Source organism: Cibotium barometz, chromosome 13, assembly GCF_041138505.1.
Source record: "Cibotium barometz isolate CiBa-2024 chromosome 13, ASM4113850v1, whole genome shotgun sequence".
Classification (NCBI taxonomy): domain Eukaryota; kingdom Viridiplantae; phylum Streptophyta; class Polypodiopsida; order Cyatheales; family Cibotiaceae; genus Cibotium; species Cibotium barometz.
Window position 1 is genome coordinate 17,610,386 of NC_141058.1, and position 17,075 is coordinate 17,627,460.

At 45.5% G+C, this 17,075-nt stretch overlaps 1 protein-coding gene across 8 annotated transcripts in view; it reads right to left on the reverse strand.

Moving 5' to 3' along the window:
- Positions 1–16,569, reverse strand: part of LOC147632436 (FAD-binding protein) — a 47,393-nt gene extending 30,824 nt beyond the window's left edge. The window contains exons 1-4 of one of the 8 annotated variants that reach the window (XM_086807263.1): positions 16,501–16,569; positions 15,797–15,958; positions 1,763–1,823; positions 1,608–1,675 (exon numbers count right to left, since the gene is read on the reverse strand). In XM_086807263.1, coding sequence (XP_086663389.1) covers positions 1,608–1,675; positions 1,763–1,823; positions 15,797–15,908 — 241 coding nt within the window. In that variant the 5' untranslated portion in view covers positions 15,909–15,958; positions 16,501–16,569. Of the gene's footprint in view, positions 1–1,607; positions 1,676–1,762; positions 1,824–15,796; positions 15,959–16,150; positions 16,467–16,500 lie in introns of those variants that run through there. The other 7 variants (XM_086807259.1, XM_086807260.1, XM_086807262.1 and 4 more) reach the window with 7 other exon arrangements.
- Between the last annotated feature and the right edge of the window lie 506 nt (positions 16,570–17,075).

The window sequence follows — 17,075 nt, forward strand, 5'->3', positions numbered from 1 at the left end:
GGGTTACAATGAGATCTAAATAGATCTATGATGCTACTTCGATGCCGGCTTCCCTCTATGTAGGAGATAGGAATGATGACTTATATGCTAAATATGCTGCCTATATGCTGAATATGCTGAATGAACTGCTGTCCCACTGACTTTCCCTTGTCTCCTGGGAAGGAAACGCTGAAGGGATGGCTTTGGAGCTGATGCGATGCTTAACTGATGCTGAAACGCAGATGCTCTCCTTGTTGCCTGGGAGGGAAACGCTGAGGAGATGGATGCGATGCTTAACTGATGCTGAAACGCAGATGCTCTCCTTGTTGCCTGGGAGGGAAACGCTGAGGAGATGGATGCGTTTGCTGAACTGATGGATTGAACTGAACTGGATGAGATGCGCTGAACTGAGATGAGATATTCTGAAAACGCTGAGGATCTATGGACTGAATGGATGCGCCTCTATTTATATGTGCATGGTGCTGGTCGGCCAGCCTTGCTGAATGCTCACGACTAGCAATAATGCCATAAATGCTGGTCGGCTGGTCATAAAGGCTGTCGGCTGGTGGAAATATGCTATGAGTTGATGGTAACAGCCCCGACCTGATGCACATTAATGCCTTATATGCTCATGATGACTAAAGTGCTGATGTTGGTGATGAAACACCCCCATATACATGCTCTACTGATATATGCCTGAATAAATATCCTGATTAATGCTTGATGATGCCATGCCACTTATACACTGATGGGTGTGCACATGACATTGCTCGAGGAAGACTATCCCTCCATAGTATGGATGCCTTGTGCCTCCCATTGCATTGACTTGCTCATGGAGGATATGGGCAAGTTAGTATGGATGAAGGAAGTAATACCGAAGCTATCTCTATTGTCACCTTCTTCACCACAAAGGTGAAGGTGCTTGCCATGTTCCACGAACATAGCAAGTTGGAATTGAAGAAGCCTTCATCTACATGCTTCGCCTACATGTGGCTCCTCTTGGAGCGCCTCCACGATGTGAAATCCTCCCTTCGCCAAACAGTGGTCTCCACAATGTGGAATGAGTGGGATGAGCTTTGGCCCCATGCACCCGGGGAGGTCACCATAGAGAGGGCTAGATCCATTGAACATTCTGAGGGCCAAACGTCCCCAACCTCCGGTATCCTAACCTTCTACTCAACAACATTCCTCAACAAGATAAAGAGCTCTCATCTCAAACGACAGATATTATTACAGCCCTTCAATCTGTGCTGGAGGAGGATGGCATCATTAGCTTAGTCTTGCTACACAATCTCCCGTTCATCCCACAGTGTGACATATTGTATCAGCCATCTCGCTCTCAAAGAACTGTTGCTAGTTTCAGTTTTTTTCCGTGATTCAGTATTCTCATGGACTCAGTATGCTATTTTTTGGTCTCATAGACCCTTGGGGTCTTTTAAAACATTAATACAAACTCTCTCTCTCTCTCTCTCTCTCTCTCTCTCTCTCTCCATGCCAACACCCATATTTTTTGCAGTACATTCTTCGTGCCCACCAATATTGTGTGTGCACTTGGATACACAAGCATGCACATTTATCGCTTGTTTTCCTTCGATTTAGCATTCATATTCTTCAATTTCAGCACCTACCCAGTTCTTGTTGATATCCTGACAGTAGCTTAGAAGTCGAACTATGCATCTTTTCTAAGTGCAAAACTCTGGAGAGAAAAGCAAAATAAAATCACGATTCTTCTCGTGGAAAATAAATCAAAGATCTAAAAAGAAGAGGACAAGCGTATTAAAACCTGTTAATGAAGACCTCAAATAAGCAAGCAGCTTCTTTGACATTCAGCATGTCATGAGGTACTGCATAGAAAGACCATGCCTCGTCTCTATTAGCACATTAAAACTTGTCATATATAAGCACTCATACATGCTGTAAGGCTATGCCAGGAAACACCATTATTGATTTTTTATTTTTATTTTAAAGAATGTATTGAATGACCAGGAGTATGTATTCATCCTACAATACAAGCTGAAAAACTCAAGCTGAAAGTGATCACAAAGAACTGGTAAGCTGGTGTTAAATAGGTTTTTGTGTGACCCTCATACACTCTGAACAAAAACAAAGCTTATATAACTTATATATAAACAATCTGGAGTTCAATTCTCTCTTATTCTTAAAAAAATTGTGCAGTAATTAGCCGGTCTCGATTCATATTATAATTAAAATTCTTTCCTACAAAATTACTCACCCGTGATACGCTGTACTTCAAACAAGAAGCCAAGAAAGGTCGCCAAGGAAAGGAGGCATGGGGGGACAGCGACGGGTTGTGGCTAATGGGCGAGCACGCGGCGGTAGTTGCAGGGCCAAACGGTGGGGGCGGTGCAACCGGGGGTGGAAGCGGCCAGGCGGAAGCGAGCTGGAGGCGCAGGCGGCAGGCGGGAGTTGGAGACTGAAGCTCTTATCGGCTAATGCTACTTACTTTATCAAATATATATGTATATATATGCATACATATATGTATGTATACATATATATGCATATATATGTATATAAATTTATTTATTTATATATAGATGTATATATAAGTGTAACACACACACACACACACACAAATTTATGTGGGTGGGTGTTTTTTCTCTTGTGTTTGTGTGATGGTTATATGTGTCGTGTGCATTATTCAATTATGTGGGTGGGTTTGTTTGTGTGTTGATTGTGTGTGAAGGGGGGCTAAGGGGAGGGTGCTAATATTGTATGTAGGCATATGCTCACTTATGGTAGTGCTATGTGTGAACAGGGCTTAACCAAGGGCACTTTTTCCCATGTGGTTTTTCCCCTTGGACATCAAGTGTGAAAGGACACTCTAACATATAATATTTTGTACTTCTATATTATATGGATGTGACACACATGCAAGAGTTGACTTGCATTTTGTGGATACCACACTTTTGGCTCTCTCTCTCTCTCATTTCTGTGTGAGCTTCTCTACCCTGCACCTAACCCTAATGTGCAGGTTTGTGTGTGTAAGTGTGTGAGTCCAACACCCAACATTTGGTATCAGAGCTGGGAGCTGGCCCTGGAGTAGTGCCTGTGGAGAAAGTCCAAACACTCCGCTCAGATAGAGGTGGAGAATACATGTCAAATGCATTCAATGATTATATGCTTCATAAGGGCATCAAACACCAATGTACTGTGCCTTATACACCGCAGCAGAATGGTGTAGCTGAAAGGAAAAATAGATCTCTCATGGAGATGGCAAGATGCATGGTGAAAGCACAAAAGTTGCCTCACAAATTTTGGATGGAAGCTATAATGTGTGCAACTCATGTGTTGAACAGGTGTCCAACAAAAGCTTTGAAAACCATAACACCATTTGAGGCTTGGTATAGCCGAAAGCCAACAGTGGATTATATGCGTACATTTGGGTGTTTGGCATATGCACATGTGCCAGAACAACTCCGAACAAAGCTAGATGACAAAGCAATTAAATGCATTTTTGTGGGCTACAGCAATGAGAGCAAAGGATACCGTCTTTATAATCCAACTACACGAAGGATTTTTGTCAATAGAGATGTGGTATTTGCTGAAAATTCAGAACATCCCATGTACAGCTTGTATAAAAGCAATGATACAGGCATACAGGACATGGTTGATGGACTTTTACCCATTGCAATTAGGGGGGATTCAGATCAGCCAGCCCCTACACAAGAAAATCCTCATGTAGAACATGTGGAACAGCCAGCCATTCAGCCCCCTTCTATGGAAGAAGTGGAAGATCTTGTCAGGGAAGAGCAAACAGCCATAGACACAGCCAAGTCAGTGCCAAGATGGTTGCTGAAAACTTTGCAAGAAAGCAAACTTGCAGCTCCACTCACAGGTAGAACAAGGGCTAGTTCCAGCCATGCTTTGAATGTACATAGTGGGGAGTCTGCATTCGCAATGGGTGGTCTCTTTGATTCAGAAGAACCTTCTTCTTATGAAGAAGCACATGAGAATGAGCATTGGTTGCAAGCTATGCAAGCTGAAATTTCTTCTATCATGAAGAACAATACATGGGATCTTGTGGAATTGCCTAAAGGCAAGCATGTAATTGGAACAAAGTGGGTGTACAAAGTCAAAAGAAAGTCTGATGGTACTATTGACAGGTACAAAGCAAGACTTGTGGCTAAAGGCTACTCCCAGAAAAAGGGAATAGATTATGAAGAGACTTTTGCTCCTACTTCGAGAATGGCCACAATAAGATCAGTGATTGCATTGGCTGCCCATAAAGGATGGAAAGTGCATCAATTGGACATCAAAACTGCATTCTTAAATGGGGATTTACAGGAGGAAGTATATGTAAATCAGCCCATTGGTTTTGTAGTTCCTGGTGAGGAACATAAAGTATGCAGGTTGCACAAAGCATTGTATGGGTTAAAGCAAGCTCCAAGAGCTTGGTATGATAAGATACATGCTCATCTAACCAGCCAAGGTTATGAGAATAGTCCAGCTGAAAGCACATTGTATGTGAAGAAAACCGATGCCGATATTCTCAGTCATCTTGTATGTAGATGACATGCTCATTACAGGTACAAGCAAAGCACAAATTTCAGATTTCAAAGCTGATTTGAAAGCTGAATTTGATATGTCAGATTTGGGGCCTTTACACTACTATCTCGGCATACAGTTTATGCATACAGATGATGGCATTGTTATGCAGCAAACTAAGTACATAAAAAGTTTGCTAAAAAGGTTTCACATGGATGAATGTAAGCCCATTTCTACTCTGGTAGAACCAGGTGTACGGCTTACTATGCATGATATTGGAGAGCTTTTTGAGGCCGGCATTTACAGCCAGGCAGTGGGATGCCTCATTTACTTGTGTAACACGAGGCCAGACATATCTTTTGGAGTGTCTTTGTTGAGCAAATTCATGCACAGCCCAGGCACAAAGCATTGGCAAGCAGTCAAACGCATTTTTCGTTATCTTAAGGGTACCCTGGATCTTGGTTTGTTCTATCCCAGGGGGGGCAGCTTGCAGCTTTATGCATACAGTGATTCAGATTGGGCTAGTGATTATGATACCAGGCAATCAACCAGTGGGAATTGTTTTTTTCTTGGTAGTTCATGCATATCTTGGTTGAGTAAAAAGCAACCCACTGTTGCTACATCTACTTGTGAGGCTGAGTACAGGGCAGTCTTTACAACTACAGTAGATTGTGTATGGTTGAGGGGACTATTGGCTGATCTTCGTGAGTGTCAGCAGACACCCACCACCATTCTCACTGATAGCCAGAGTGCTATGGCCGTGGCACGAAATCCAGTATTTCATGCACGTACCAAGCACATAGAGATTCATTATCACTATGTCAGAGAGAGGCTACATGCAGGGGAGATTAGTTTATCTTACTACCCTACACAGGATAATGTTGCAGATCTATTCACAAAGGCTTTACCTCGAGAAAAGTTTGAAGCTTTCCGCAAAGCTTTGGGCTTACTCTCATGCAGAGAGTGATCTGCTACCTTGTACAGGTTCACACTTCCACTACAGGGGGGATTTGTAGGCATATGCTCACTTATGGTAGTGCTATGTGTGAACAGGGCTTAACCAAGGGCACTTTTCCCATGTGGTTTTTCCCCTTGGACATCAAGTGTGAAAGGACACTCTAACATATAATATTTTGTACTTCTATATTATATGGATGTGGCACACATGCAAGAGTTGACTTGCATTTTGTGGATACCACACTTTTGGCTCTCTCTCTCTCTCTCTCATTTCTGTGTGTGAGCTTCTCTACCCTGCACCTAACCCTAATGTGCAGGTTTGTGTGTGTGAGTGTGTGAGTCCAACACCCAACATTGTAGGTATTAAGGTTAAACAAAAAAATATATTTAAAAACACAAAAATTATGTTTTTTTATTTTTGGCTAGGCAAAGGAGGGTAATGTCGTGGTCAACCCTACGTGGAGGCAGCAACGACTATTATGAGCCCTTATGAAATTGTGTGGGCACATCGCCATCTCCGTCGTTCCTGAAGCTCTGAACCTCCTGAGGCGATGTTGGAGCAAACTTCCGTCTTCTGTGGAAGAGAAACCCCTTGCTACTGCCATTTGAAGCCCAAAACTTATGTCCTCCTTTGATGATGGATGTCATTCTTCCCTGAGAGTTCATGGGCAACATGTATGCAAGACTGCTAAGATGACTATTATGCAAGCCATGTGCAACCCTATATGCTGTGCAAGAATGCAGATGGATGGGTTACTAATGCATACCTAAGGGAAAATCCCTAAGGGTGGCCTGCAAGATTTTGAGAACTGGGTTTAACTGTGCGGAAGCGATAAAAATGATGTCTGACTGAATGACTGATGAACTGAACATGTTCTAAGGCTGGTTACCCTGTAACGCACTGATACCAATGTGATATGCAGCGAGGTTAAGACCGTAGTAATCACAACCTTAGTCTAACTAAACTGCACTTAATGATGTTTAAGAGATAGACAAATATGTGTCACTGCAATGCAGCTATATTAGATGATGAATGCGGTTACAATGAGATCCAAATGGATCTATACTGCTGAATATGCTGCCTATATGCTGAATATGCTGAATATGCTGAATGAACTGCTGTCCACTATCTTTCCCTTGTCTCCTGGGAAGGAAACGCTGAAGGGATGCTTTGGAACAGATGCTATGCTGACCTGATGATGAAACGCAGATGCTCTCCAACACGGGAAGGTGGATGCTCCATGCGTTTGCAGATCTGATGGGCTGAACTGAACTGAATGCTTGATAGGTTTGCTGAAGATGATGCTGTTGATGATGCGTTTACTGAATGCTGATACGTTGGCTGGATATGCTGCTCCCAAAGCTTCCTGGAGGAGATGCGTTGGAGCACACTGGGCTGAATGCTGCTATGATGAGCTTGAATTGCTGAATGGAGAGGCGCCTGTATATATATGCATGAATGCTGCTGGTCGGCCAGCATAAGTGCTATCGGCCAGATGCCATGTCCACAACTGCTGTCGGCTGCCCCATAAATGCCTGTAAAATGCCTATAAAATTGCATAAATGCCAATAAAATACCTGATGACTCCTGATGATGCTAATGATGATGCCATGTCACTGTACACCTGACTGGTGTGCACGTGACAGAAATTGTGTGGGCACATCGTCGTCTTGTCTACGTGAGGACATGTCGGGCCTAGGTGGTTATGCAGGAGGCTTATGTAGACATAGTACTTCGAGTTGAAGAAAGTGAGTGTGATAAGATGACGGAAAAGAAAGCTTGAACATGAGTGTTTCCATTAGCATCTTCGTGAGATGATGGAAAAGAGAGTGAGTGTGATAAGATGACGGAAAAGAAACCTTGAACATGAGTGTTTCCATTAGCATCTTCATGAGAGAGAGAGAGAGAAAGAAAGAAAGAAAGAAAGATTTTACTAACGTCTTCCGAAAGACCGAACTCGGCCTATGAGACAAATCGGAGTACCTGTATGGGGTATCCTCTGTCATCCCAACAAAATGAAAAAGTATTGAACAAAAAAAAAAAAACTGAATCTGGGTGTGCAGGGGATGGAGCTCTACTACTAGGAGAAATGCAAAGCTATATGCATGGAGTATACAATCATGATATGCAACCTAGCTAGCTCCATCCTGTACCATACTGGGGGTATAAAATGGTATACATCAGTGAAGGGGGTGTCCACAGCTCCCTAAAGAACATGCCTGGGTGTGCTCTGAAGCGAGCCAGTCGCTCCGCACCCTCTCTGTGAAACTGAGCTCTGATCTCTGTCATCTCTCTCTGGTATAGTCGTGGTGTCCGAAAGCCAGGTGTCCTCTGTCTCCTGCGGGCTCTAAGTGTCTCTGCTCTCTGGATAGTAATTCCCTGCCGTGTAGGGGCTGGGAGGGGGATGGATCTCTGAAAAAATGCAGTAATCTGTGTCTGTCGCCCCCCCTCTGGAGCTGTCTGAGCCTGTAATAATGTCTCTCTGTGTCGCTGTATGTCTAGAATGTCTCCCCAGTATGCGCTGGTCTGCTACCTCAAAGATCTGGCGTAGGGAACGTGGCTCTCTGAATAGAATGGGATATCTCTCTCTGATGGCTGTATATGCTCTGCATCTGCATACATAATGCTCCTCACTCTCCACCTCCTCTCTGCACAAAATGCATACCCTCTCCTCTCGGGGGATCCGTGCTGCTCTGCCAGTCTCAATCTCCAATCGGTGTGATGAACTCTGAGTTGACCAATAGCCACTCGGGAGCCGTGTGGTAAAAAGCCCTCCATGTATCTAGGCCTCTCTATAAATCCATCATCAATGATCCTCATGAAGTGATCTCTGTAGTATAGCATCTTTGGTGGAAGAGGCTGTGTAGGCGATATCCATGTCTCTCGTGTATAGAGCTGCCATAGATCCTGTCTCAATACTCTGTTCCTCTCACTATGAGAGAGACGGATATGTGGTGCATCCCTGTCATACTGGAATGGTGGTAGATGATCCATGTCTAGGCCATGTTGTGAGAACCAATGTGTGACCTGTGCATACCATGATCCTCTGTCTCCTGCCTCAACCAGCTGTCTAGATGCCTCAAAAGCTCTGTATGACAATCTGTCCTGTGGCATCTCTCTGAATCTGTCTGTCAGGCATATAGTCTGAAATATGGCCTCTACCATCATAGGAGGCGCAGCAAACTCTGCTCGGATAATGTCATGAGGTACTGACGGTTTGCTGCGTACCATGCGTGCCATCATGAGGGCCTGTGGTCTCTCTATCTGTGTCCACCAATGGGTAGCAAGGCCTGGCGCCCATACCGCTGCTCCATACATCAATGCCGGTGTGACTAATGTGTCAAATAGCCACCCCTTCGTCCGGGGCTCCTGAAAATGCGCCTGGTGGCACTGTCTCTCTAGCATAGCCAATGCTGCATATCCCCGTGTCAATCTAGCTCTGGCTGCTGAACCCATGGTGAAGCGTGTGGCTGCTGCAGAGAAGGTAACCCCTAGGTACACGTATGATGTCACCACCTCCACCTGGCATCCTGCGAGAGTGAATGTCAGCTGACTCCTGCCCTGTCTCGATGTATGAAAGACCATAACCTTGGTTTTCCCAAGGTTCACAGTAAGACCCCTCTGTGTGCAGAAATCATCGAGTGCATGTAGATGCTGCTGTAGACCACCTGGGGACTCAGACACTAATACAATATCATCAGCATAGAGCATAATATGTACTGAGGTACCTGCTAAATCAACTCCATCTCCGCCTCCCCGTGTAATGAAGTCAGCCACCTCATCAATGTATAACCCAAATAGCGTGGGGGAAAGTGGGCATCCCTGCTTCACACCAATGGTGCTAGCAATAGTCTCGGACATACCTCCTGGACATCTGACTCGCCCAAAAAACTGCTCATATAATGCATAGATGCCCCATGTCATATCTGCTGGTATGCCAAGAGACTGCAGGCGCTGAAAGAGCCTCTCTCGTGGTACTGTGTCAAATGCCTTGCGGAAATCCACAAAGCAGCAATAGAGCTTTCTCTTCCTCACTCTGGCCTGATCAATCATACATCTCAAAGTGAATACATGGTCAGTGGTAGAGAAAGCTCTCCTGAAGCCTGCCTGCCCTGATGAGCGTAAACCTGCTCGCTCAGCATATAAGCTAAGCTCTTGCTCCAGCACTGCACCATAGAGTTTGGCCAGCATGTGGCCAACCATAACCGTCCTGTAGTTGCTCGGATCGAGCATATCCCCTGTTTTGTGAATCGGCACAATGGTGTGCATCGTCCACTCCGCAGGCAAACCCTCTGCTAGTGCCCTGTTAAACAGGTGTGCAAGAAAAGGAGCTAAAGAATCTACTGTATATATGAGATGCTCACCCTGCAGGCCCATATGGTCGGCAGCCCGTCCATGCTGTAGGCGGTGGATAGCTTCCTGTACCATCGAGTGGGTAAAGAAGCTAGCTGTGGTAGGTCGAGGCTCCTGTGGTGGCTGAGGTATAGGTGGCTGCTGTGGGGCATGGTATAGGCCCTCTGCATATGTGTGCCATGTCTGTGGGTCTGCAATAGGTGTCGGGGTCCGGGGCTCTCTGAAGTGCCGCCATGAGACAGGGCTATCTCTACTCATGAAGAAATGAAAGATCTCTAGCTCCTGTATCTCTGCGAAGGCCCGCCTTTTGCGGCGAGTAAGTCTCCTCATCTCTCTCCTCGACTCCTGCTCTGTGATGGCTCCCAAGGCTCTCTGTATGCGGAGCCGTGAGTATAGGGCTCTGCACTCGTCATCATACCATCTGTTCTGGGGCATAGTCCCAGGTCTCGCAGGCTCTCCTGAGTGTACACGATGTGGGAAGCTCTGTAATGCAGCCGTGTGTAGGAGTGATGCCAGCTGGGCTGTAATGGTATCCATAGGTGCCAGGGGATCCATGAGTAGGAGCCCATCCTCTACTCTGCCAGTGTATATATCTGCCATGTCATGTGTGAAGTAGATGGTAGTGTGTGGCGTCGGTATGTGGGGGACTGGTGATACTGGTGATCCGGCTAGTGAAAATGCCAAGTATGTATGATCTGCCCCAATAGGACGAGGTGGAAAGGAGAATGAGGTGACAAGCTGTGATGCCTCCAAAGACCCCATAATGTAGTCTACCACCGTGCCTCCAGTCCATGTATGACCCCCATGTGGGAAGCATGTCAGCCCTCCTGATCCCGGCCACTGTAGCATCCCGTTAGAGAGAGAGAGAGAGAGAGAGAGAGAGAGAGAGAGAGAGAGAGAGAGAACTTTGTTTGGAAGTTTGAGAAAAGAGAGAGCTGACTTAGCATGAGCATTGTTGCTTTTATGCCCTCCATGAGAAGAAGTCATGCATTGGTCACAGGCAACAAAAGGTCACAAGGTCGTGGTTTGGTGGAGTTGTCTGCAATTCAAGTCTTCAAATAGAATGTGTGTGTGTGTGTCAGAGAGAGAGAGAGAGAGAGAAACACCTGGATCAGATTGATGATGGCCAGTTGGCTTTGTTTTTTCATTGCTTTTAACTTATGTGACTGCTCTTTAAGAAGTTTCCCTCTTTTTTGAGGATTTCTTTCTTTGTACAGTGAAGCAATAGAACATAGCTTTTTACACACACACACACAAATTGCCTCCCAAAGAGTCATCTGCAACCATGAGCTCAACTGCCTCATCAGGAAGCTCCCGTCCAATCTGGTGTCCATCAACCAGATCAATGAACCATTCTGAGTCAAAGAGGCATCACACTGCTCACAAGGATCAACACCTGTTACGATGCAAAACCAAGTCTCGGAAACCTGATGAAGAGCACGCAAGGCCTTCTGAAACTTGTCAACCACCCCCTCTGAATCCGGAACCACAAAGCCTGGAGTATGCACCTCCTTCTGCAAGTAATCAACTGCCACCTGCCTGGCTTTCCGAAAGGTCCCCGTGGAAAGAACATCCTCACCTACTGGAGGTTCTTTGTCCCGAATACTACGAGACATCAGAGCATAAGTTACCTGTTCAGTTTCATCTGACTGACGAACACAACAACTACCAACATCAGTACTGGAGAGTTCCTGCCAACTGCTGCCATCTACTAGCAAGCTATCCACCATCTGGTCGCGGAAGCCTGTACCTGCAGCGTATCCACACTTAAGTGGCCATTACCAGACTGCCACTCATCACAAACCTGAGGACCTAGGAGAGAGAGTGCTGAAAGCTTGTAAACTCCATTCTCCACTCCGCCTTCCCAAACCACCTGGCCTGTTGCTTTGTCCCGGAGAGCAACAAAATGCTCATCAAACTCCACCCGTATGCCAGTCTTGCAAACCTGATGCACTGACAAGAGATGACAACCAAGTGACGCAACATACAACACCTGGGAGATATTCTTCCCCCCTCTGCCATCGGGAACTATCTCCATCCTGCCCTCACTGTGAACTGGGATAGTGGATGTATCCCCAGTAAGTATGTGACCAGAAAGCCTGCAGAGATCCTGTAAACCGGAACGGGAAGGAGTCATGTGCCTGGAAGCACCACTATCTAGAATCCACTCCCAAGTATCCGTTGCGGAGAGTCCTTCAATCTCCTCCCTGCCTGAAGAAAAGCAAACATCGGTGTCCACCACCTCCAGGTGCACAAAAGCCGGAGTCTTCATGATTGCTGCTGAGGAATCTTCACCCTTCTCGGTCTTCCGCTTGGGACACTGCCTCCAATAGTGGCCTTTCTCACCACAATCATTACAGGTCCTCTCTGCCTTTAGTTTCTCGCGGTCAGTAACGGACTTCTTCTCAGAAGACTTCTCCGACGAAGCCTTCCCTTTGCCCATGTTACGGCCTTTCGACCGTTGGCCAGTTAAGGCCTCCAAACCTCCACCCTGAGGAGGGTTCGTGAATCGTTCCTCCTGGTCCAGGACCATGAGCACAAGCTCCTCCCACGTGATGGTGCTGAGCCTGCCACCACTGGTAATCAAAGACGAGTAAAATGCTGAGTACTGAGAGGGCAAGTGCGACAGCAACGTTATGGCCATGTCCTCTGACGATATCTCCTTCCCAGCCTGAAGAACTTCTTGCTGAAGAACCTGCAGCTTGTTAATATGCTCCCGCATCGTCGACGACTTTGCAGGGCTCATAAACCGCATCTGTACTTCCAAGGAAATCCTCTTCATGGACGATACCCTGTTGTAAAGAGAGGCCAAATGCTGCCATATACCTCTGGCCAGTGCCATATGCTTTACATGATTGATTACCTGCGGTGTGCAGTTGAGAAAGATAAACGAACGGACCCTGGCGTTGACATGATCCCACATCTATGTCTGAGCCTCCCGGTCCTTTCGGATCGACGGTAACTCCCCTTCCTCTACTTCCGCCGTGGAACCCCAACAACGACGAAATCAACGAGGTCGTAAGACTCCAGAACAGATTCCATCATAACCTTCCATATGCCGTAGTTGTTCCCGTCCAACTGACGGTCCACCGAGAACGTGGGGAGTGTCGGGATCTTCACATGCCTCTCGGCCATCTCCCCCAAAAAAGGTCACGTATGTTTCATGTATAACATACTTATATTTAACATACGTTTACAAACGTTTGCTTGGGCGAAAATGGAATCACCTTCGTCCATGGTCAGGTCATCCAATTCCCGCATCAAGTACATGACTCGTGCTTAATTATGGGACTGGAACATGGTCTCGAGGACCACCCAAGCAACCCTTGCAGAGCTGCAGGATAGGATGTGAAGCACAATCGAGCGCTTGATTGAGAGCGATCATGGCCATTGCTTGAGCATCACAAGCATCCCACCATCTTTTGTCTTCACTGGGTCCAGGGGGCAGTGCTGTAATGCCTCGCCCTTGATGTCGAGACACCAAGAGTTGTTTGGTACACCAGGACGAGGCTCTTGCCTCATGACAATCTCCCATAGCCCCTTGGCAATTAAGAGATTCTTGAGCATGAAACTCCATAACGAGTAGTTGGGACCATCAAGTCGATCTTCGGTTGTCATGAAGGCACCGAATCCAGAAAGCTCATTGGAAGTGGCTCTTTGCGACATCCTCACAGTAATACGAGATTTTCCAAAGCTCGAGAGAGAACTAGGAACAGGAAGCCCCCCCTTGATGTGACCTCTTGGAAAAATACGAGAAAAAGAGAGGTACAAGAGTGTGCAGACAAGGCACCAGGATATGACAAGATTGAAGGTGCGATCGCAAAAGTATACCAAGAACAGGGTGTATACTTGAATGAGCTAACACAAGACTCCGAGAGTAGTGCACAAGAACAAGAGTGCCTATGGATGCTTCCACCTTAGGAAATTTCCCCTTATCAACAAGAATCCCTAAATATGCAACAGAGAGGCCTTGGATTTATGTATGAAAATGAAAGCCCCAAAAGAGGCTTATACCTCTTCAAAGAAGATGCTAGTGAGTTGAGTTGCTTCTCCCCTCTTTCCCTTTCTTAGACACCCACGAAGCTGGAGAAATGGGGGCGAGGAAGTGTGTCGAACAGTGGGCTAGGCAAGTCGCAGAGCTAAGCAAGGCGGCGCGCACAATTGGCAAACAAGGAGGCGACGGCGGGAGAGGCGGCAGGACTAGGCGCACCACCAGCTAGGGCGGTGGCGGAGGGAGCTAGCCGAGGTGGCAATAGCAAGCGGAGGTGGGGTTGGCTGCAGTCGCTCAGTCCAGGTGGCCGGCGGAGGTGGCTAGGCACTAGCGTCGCCAGTTTGGCCGACAGCGACAAGCTTTGAACCGGAGGCGCACGGCTCTGAACGGTGGCAGTCGGCTATGGGGCAGCGGCGATGGGTGGTAGCTGGCTCTAGGGCGGCAAAGATGGGCAGCGCTTGCTCTGAGACGACGGCGGAAATCGCGCGTGGAGCTCGTCTGGCTACATTAGAACCTAGCTCTAATACCAAATGATGACTAATGTCAAGAGAGCAGCCACACAAAACTGGAGAGAAGGAGAGATGAAAATTAACAAGATGATCAAATCAACACTAAAGGGATCATGGGAGTACAAGACGTAGTGGAAAGCATGAGTTCATTATACAAGTAGGTCCGTTTTATAGGAGAGACCTCATTACATATTCTAAGCATATGCTTGATTTGATGCCACCACATATGCTAAATATGATTCCACCAAATATTCTAAGTATGATGCCACCACATATGCCTTTTAAGATGTTGCTCCTACACAAGAGACTTATACAAACTAGAGGTTGTTCACACACATTGGAACCGCTTTATTTAAGGCTTACATTCATTGCTAGTTTACTCAACCACCTAGCACTTGTTTGTTTCCACCATAGTTCCAACTGTCGATCCACCGGGAATGTGGGGAGAGTGGGGATCTTCACATGCTTCTCAGCCATCTCAAGCAAATCTGCCATCTCAAGAGTTCACAAAGTCTTGTAAAGGGAGGGTGGGTGGGAAAAAAAATGAAGAAGAGGCTGCAAACACTATGCAAGGTGGCTATCCAATAGTGATGGCCGCCTTCTACCCATTCTCCAAGTCCCGAACGGCCCAAGAAATCTCCAATCAGCACCAAAAAACAGCAATCCCTCAAGCTCTCACTGTCTCCAAGCTTCAAGCCACCTGGGGCTCTCATACCATGTCGGAATGCACAACGGAAAATGAGACAACTGATGTGAGAAAGAAAATGCAGAAGTATAGAGAGAGAGAGAAGTTGTATAAACTCTGCTATATACAACAAGATCCGGTACAAAATACAGGTGGGGGCAAGGATGCTGCTCTAGTAGGCCAGCCCAAAAACAGCCGACAGGCTACAGAGATGTCCACGCCTGGAAATCATCAGTCAGCCAGCAGAAAAAGCAGTCGGCCAGATCATGATCAAGTCAGCCAGCAGAAAAAGCAGTTGGCCAGATCATGATCAAGTCAGCCAGCATCACAGTAGTCGGCCAGCACAGGAATTACCCCCACGACTAGCAAAAACTGGGAAAACAATGGAAAAATGACGAAAAATGGAGACTACTCCTCTAACTCGGGCGGGCACACCCACAACAGAAGCCCTCACTCCCTACTGAGTAATATGGTAGAGACAGGAGATTATGCTAACATCTCTCTCTCTCTCTCTCTCTCTCTCTCTCTCTCTCTCTCTCTCTCTCTCTCTCTACATCCTCATGTGAAGCCAAGTATAGAGCAGTTTTCATAGACACGATAGAATACATATGGTTGAGGAGATTGTTGGAAGCCGTATCTATTCTCACAAATAGTCAAAGTGCTATTCTCACAATGGCCTAGCTGGTTCCAAAAAAAAAAATTTTAAAAATGGGACACAAGGGAACGACATATGGAAGAACCACAAAAGGCTCAACTAAATACAATTTATCAAATATTCATTATTGGCAACATAAATCAGCATGTGTAAGTACCAGCTGGACTCGAGAGCATTGCAGTTGGGTGGGGTGATTCCTCGATCATTGCCACCGGCTCATCATCATCAAAGGGCCCAACTTCATCCGCCTCTTGTTGAGAACCAACCATAATTTGCTCTTCTTGGTTACCCTCAGTGTAATCAATGGCAGCCTCCGCTGCTGCAAAAGACCAAAGCATAATGTCAATTGTACATCAAATTGCACTTGAATATATGATATGCTTCATGCAGATTCTAAGCCTAGAGATTATGCCACAAATCCTCACAGAAAACCACACAATAAGAGCATAAGAATGTCCATTAGGGCAAACTAGATTTAGCAATAAATCTCACAATAATAGTCTAATCTCACCATTATAAATTTATGGGAGTAGCATAAAGAAAACCTAAAATTTTACAGAGATTAGGGTTTTGGCATGGTGCGAAAGAAGATTCGTTGGGCAAAAATTTGTGCAGAAGATTCATGCAAGAGTTTTTGTGTAGCTCACGCGCGCCGTCGAGTAGAACATTTCGATTACATGATTAGATGTTTGACATGCATCCATCTATCTATCTATCATGTCTCTATCTATACTCTTTAAAACACACTTTATCTACTCTTTATTAAACACAACTTATTCTCTCTCTAAGAGGGAGAAAAACAGAGGAAGAAACGAGGATTTTTGGATTTCTGAAATTTGAAATGAAGGTATAATTTTTTACACTTGGGTTCACGCTTGGCCTTGCCCCAGCAACAACAGGCGGGTCACCTTTATTAAAGGTCCTTTTTTAAGGAGGGTGTTGAAATTACAACATGCCAGACCCAAAATGTGACAAGCTCCTAAGTGACATGCATTTTTTTAAACATAAATTTTGGAAATCATATCATTCAAATGGAATGCCATATATTAATATAAAATGCTTCATATTTTTAGTGGAAACATATCATATTATTAGAAAAGACTCAATCAATATTTTTAGTGGAAACATATCATATTATTAGAAAAGACTCAATCAATATTTTGGCCATATAACACATGAAACTCTTATGCATAAAAAACATCTAATCACCAATCTTTACTACTCTTTCTATCAGAATGAGAGGCTTCCCATATAAGACTAGTAGTGATGTGAGAGTACTGATGAGAGATGTGCAATTTGGGACATTCTAATAGAGCAATCCTAGTTGTATCCTTGTATTATATATAAACATATATTCAAATGTTTGTTCAAAGTACAAGAGTGATCTATCAGAATGAGAGGCTTCCCATATAAGACTAGAAGTGATCTATCAGAAT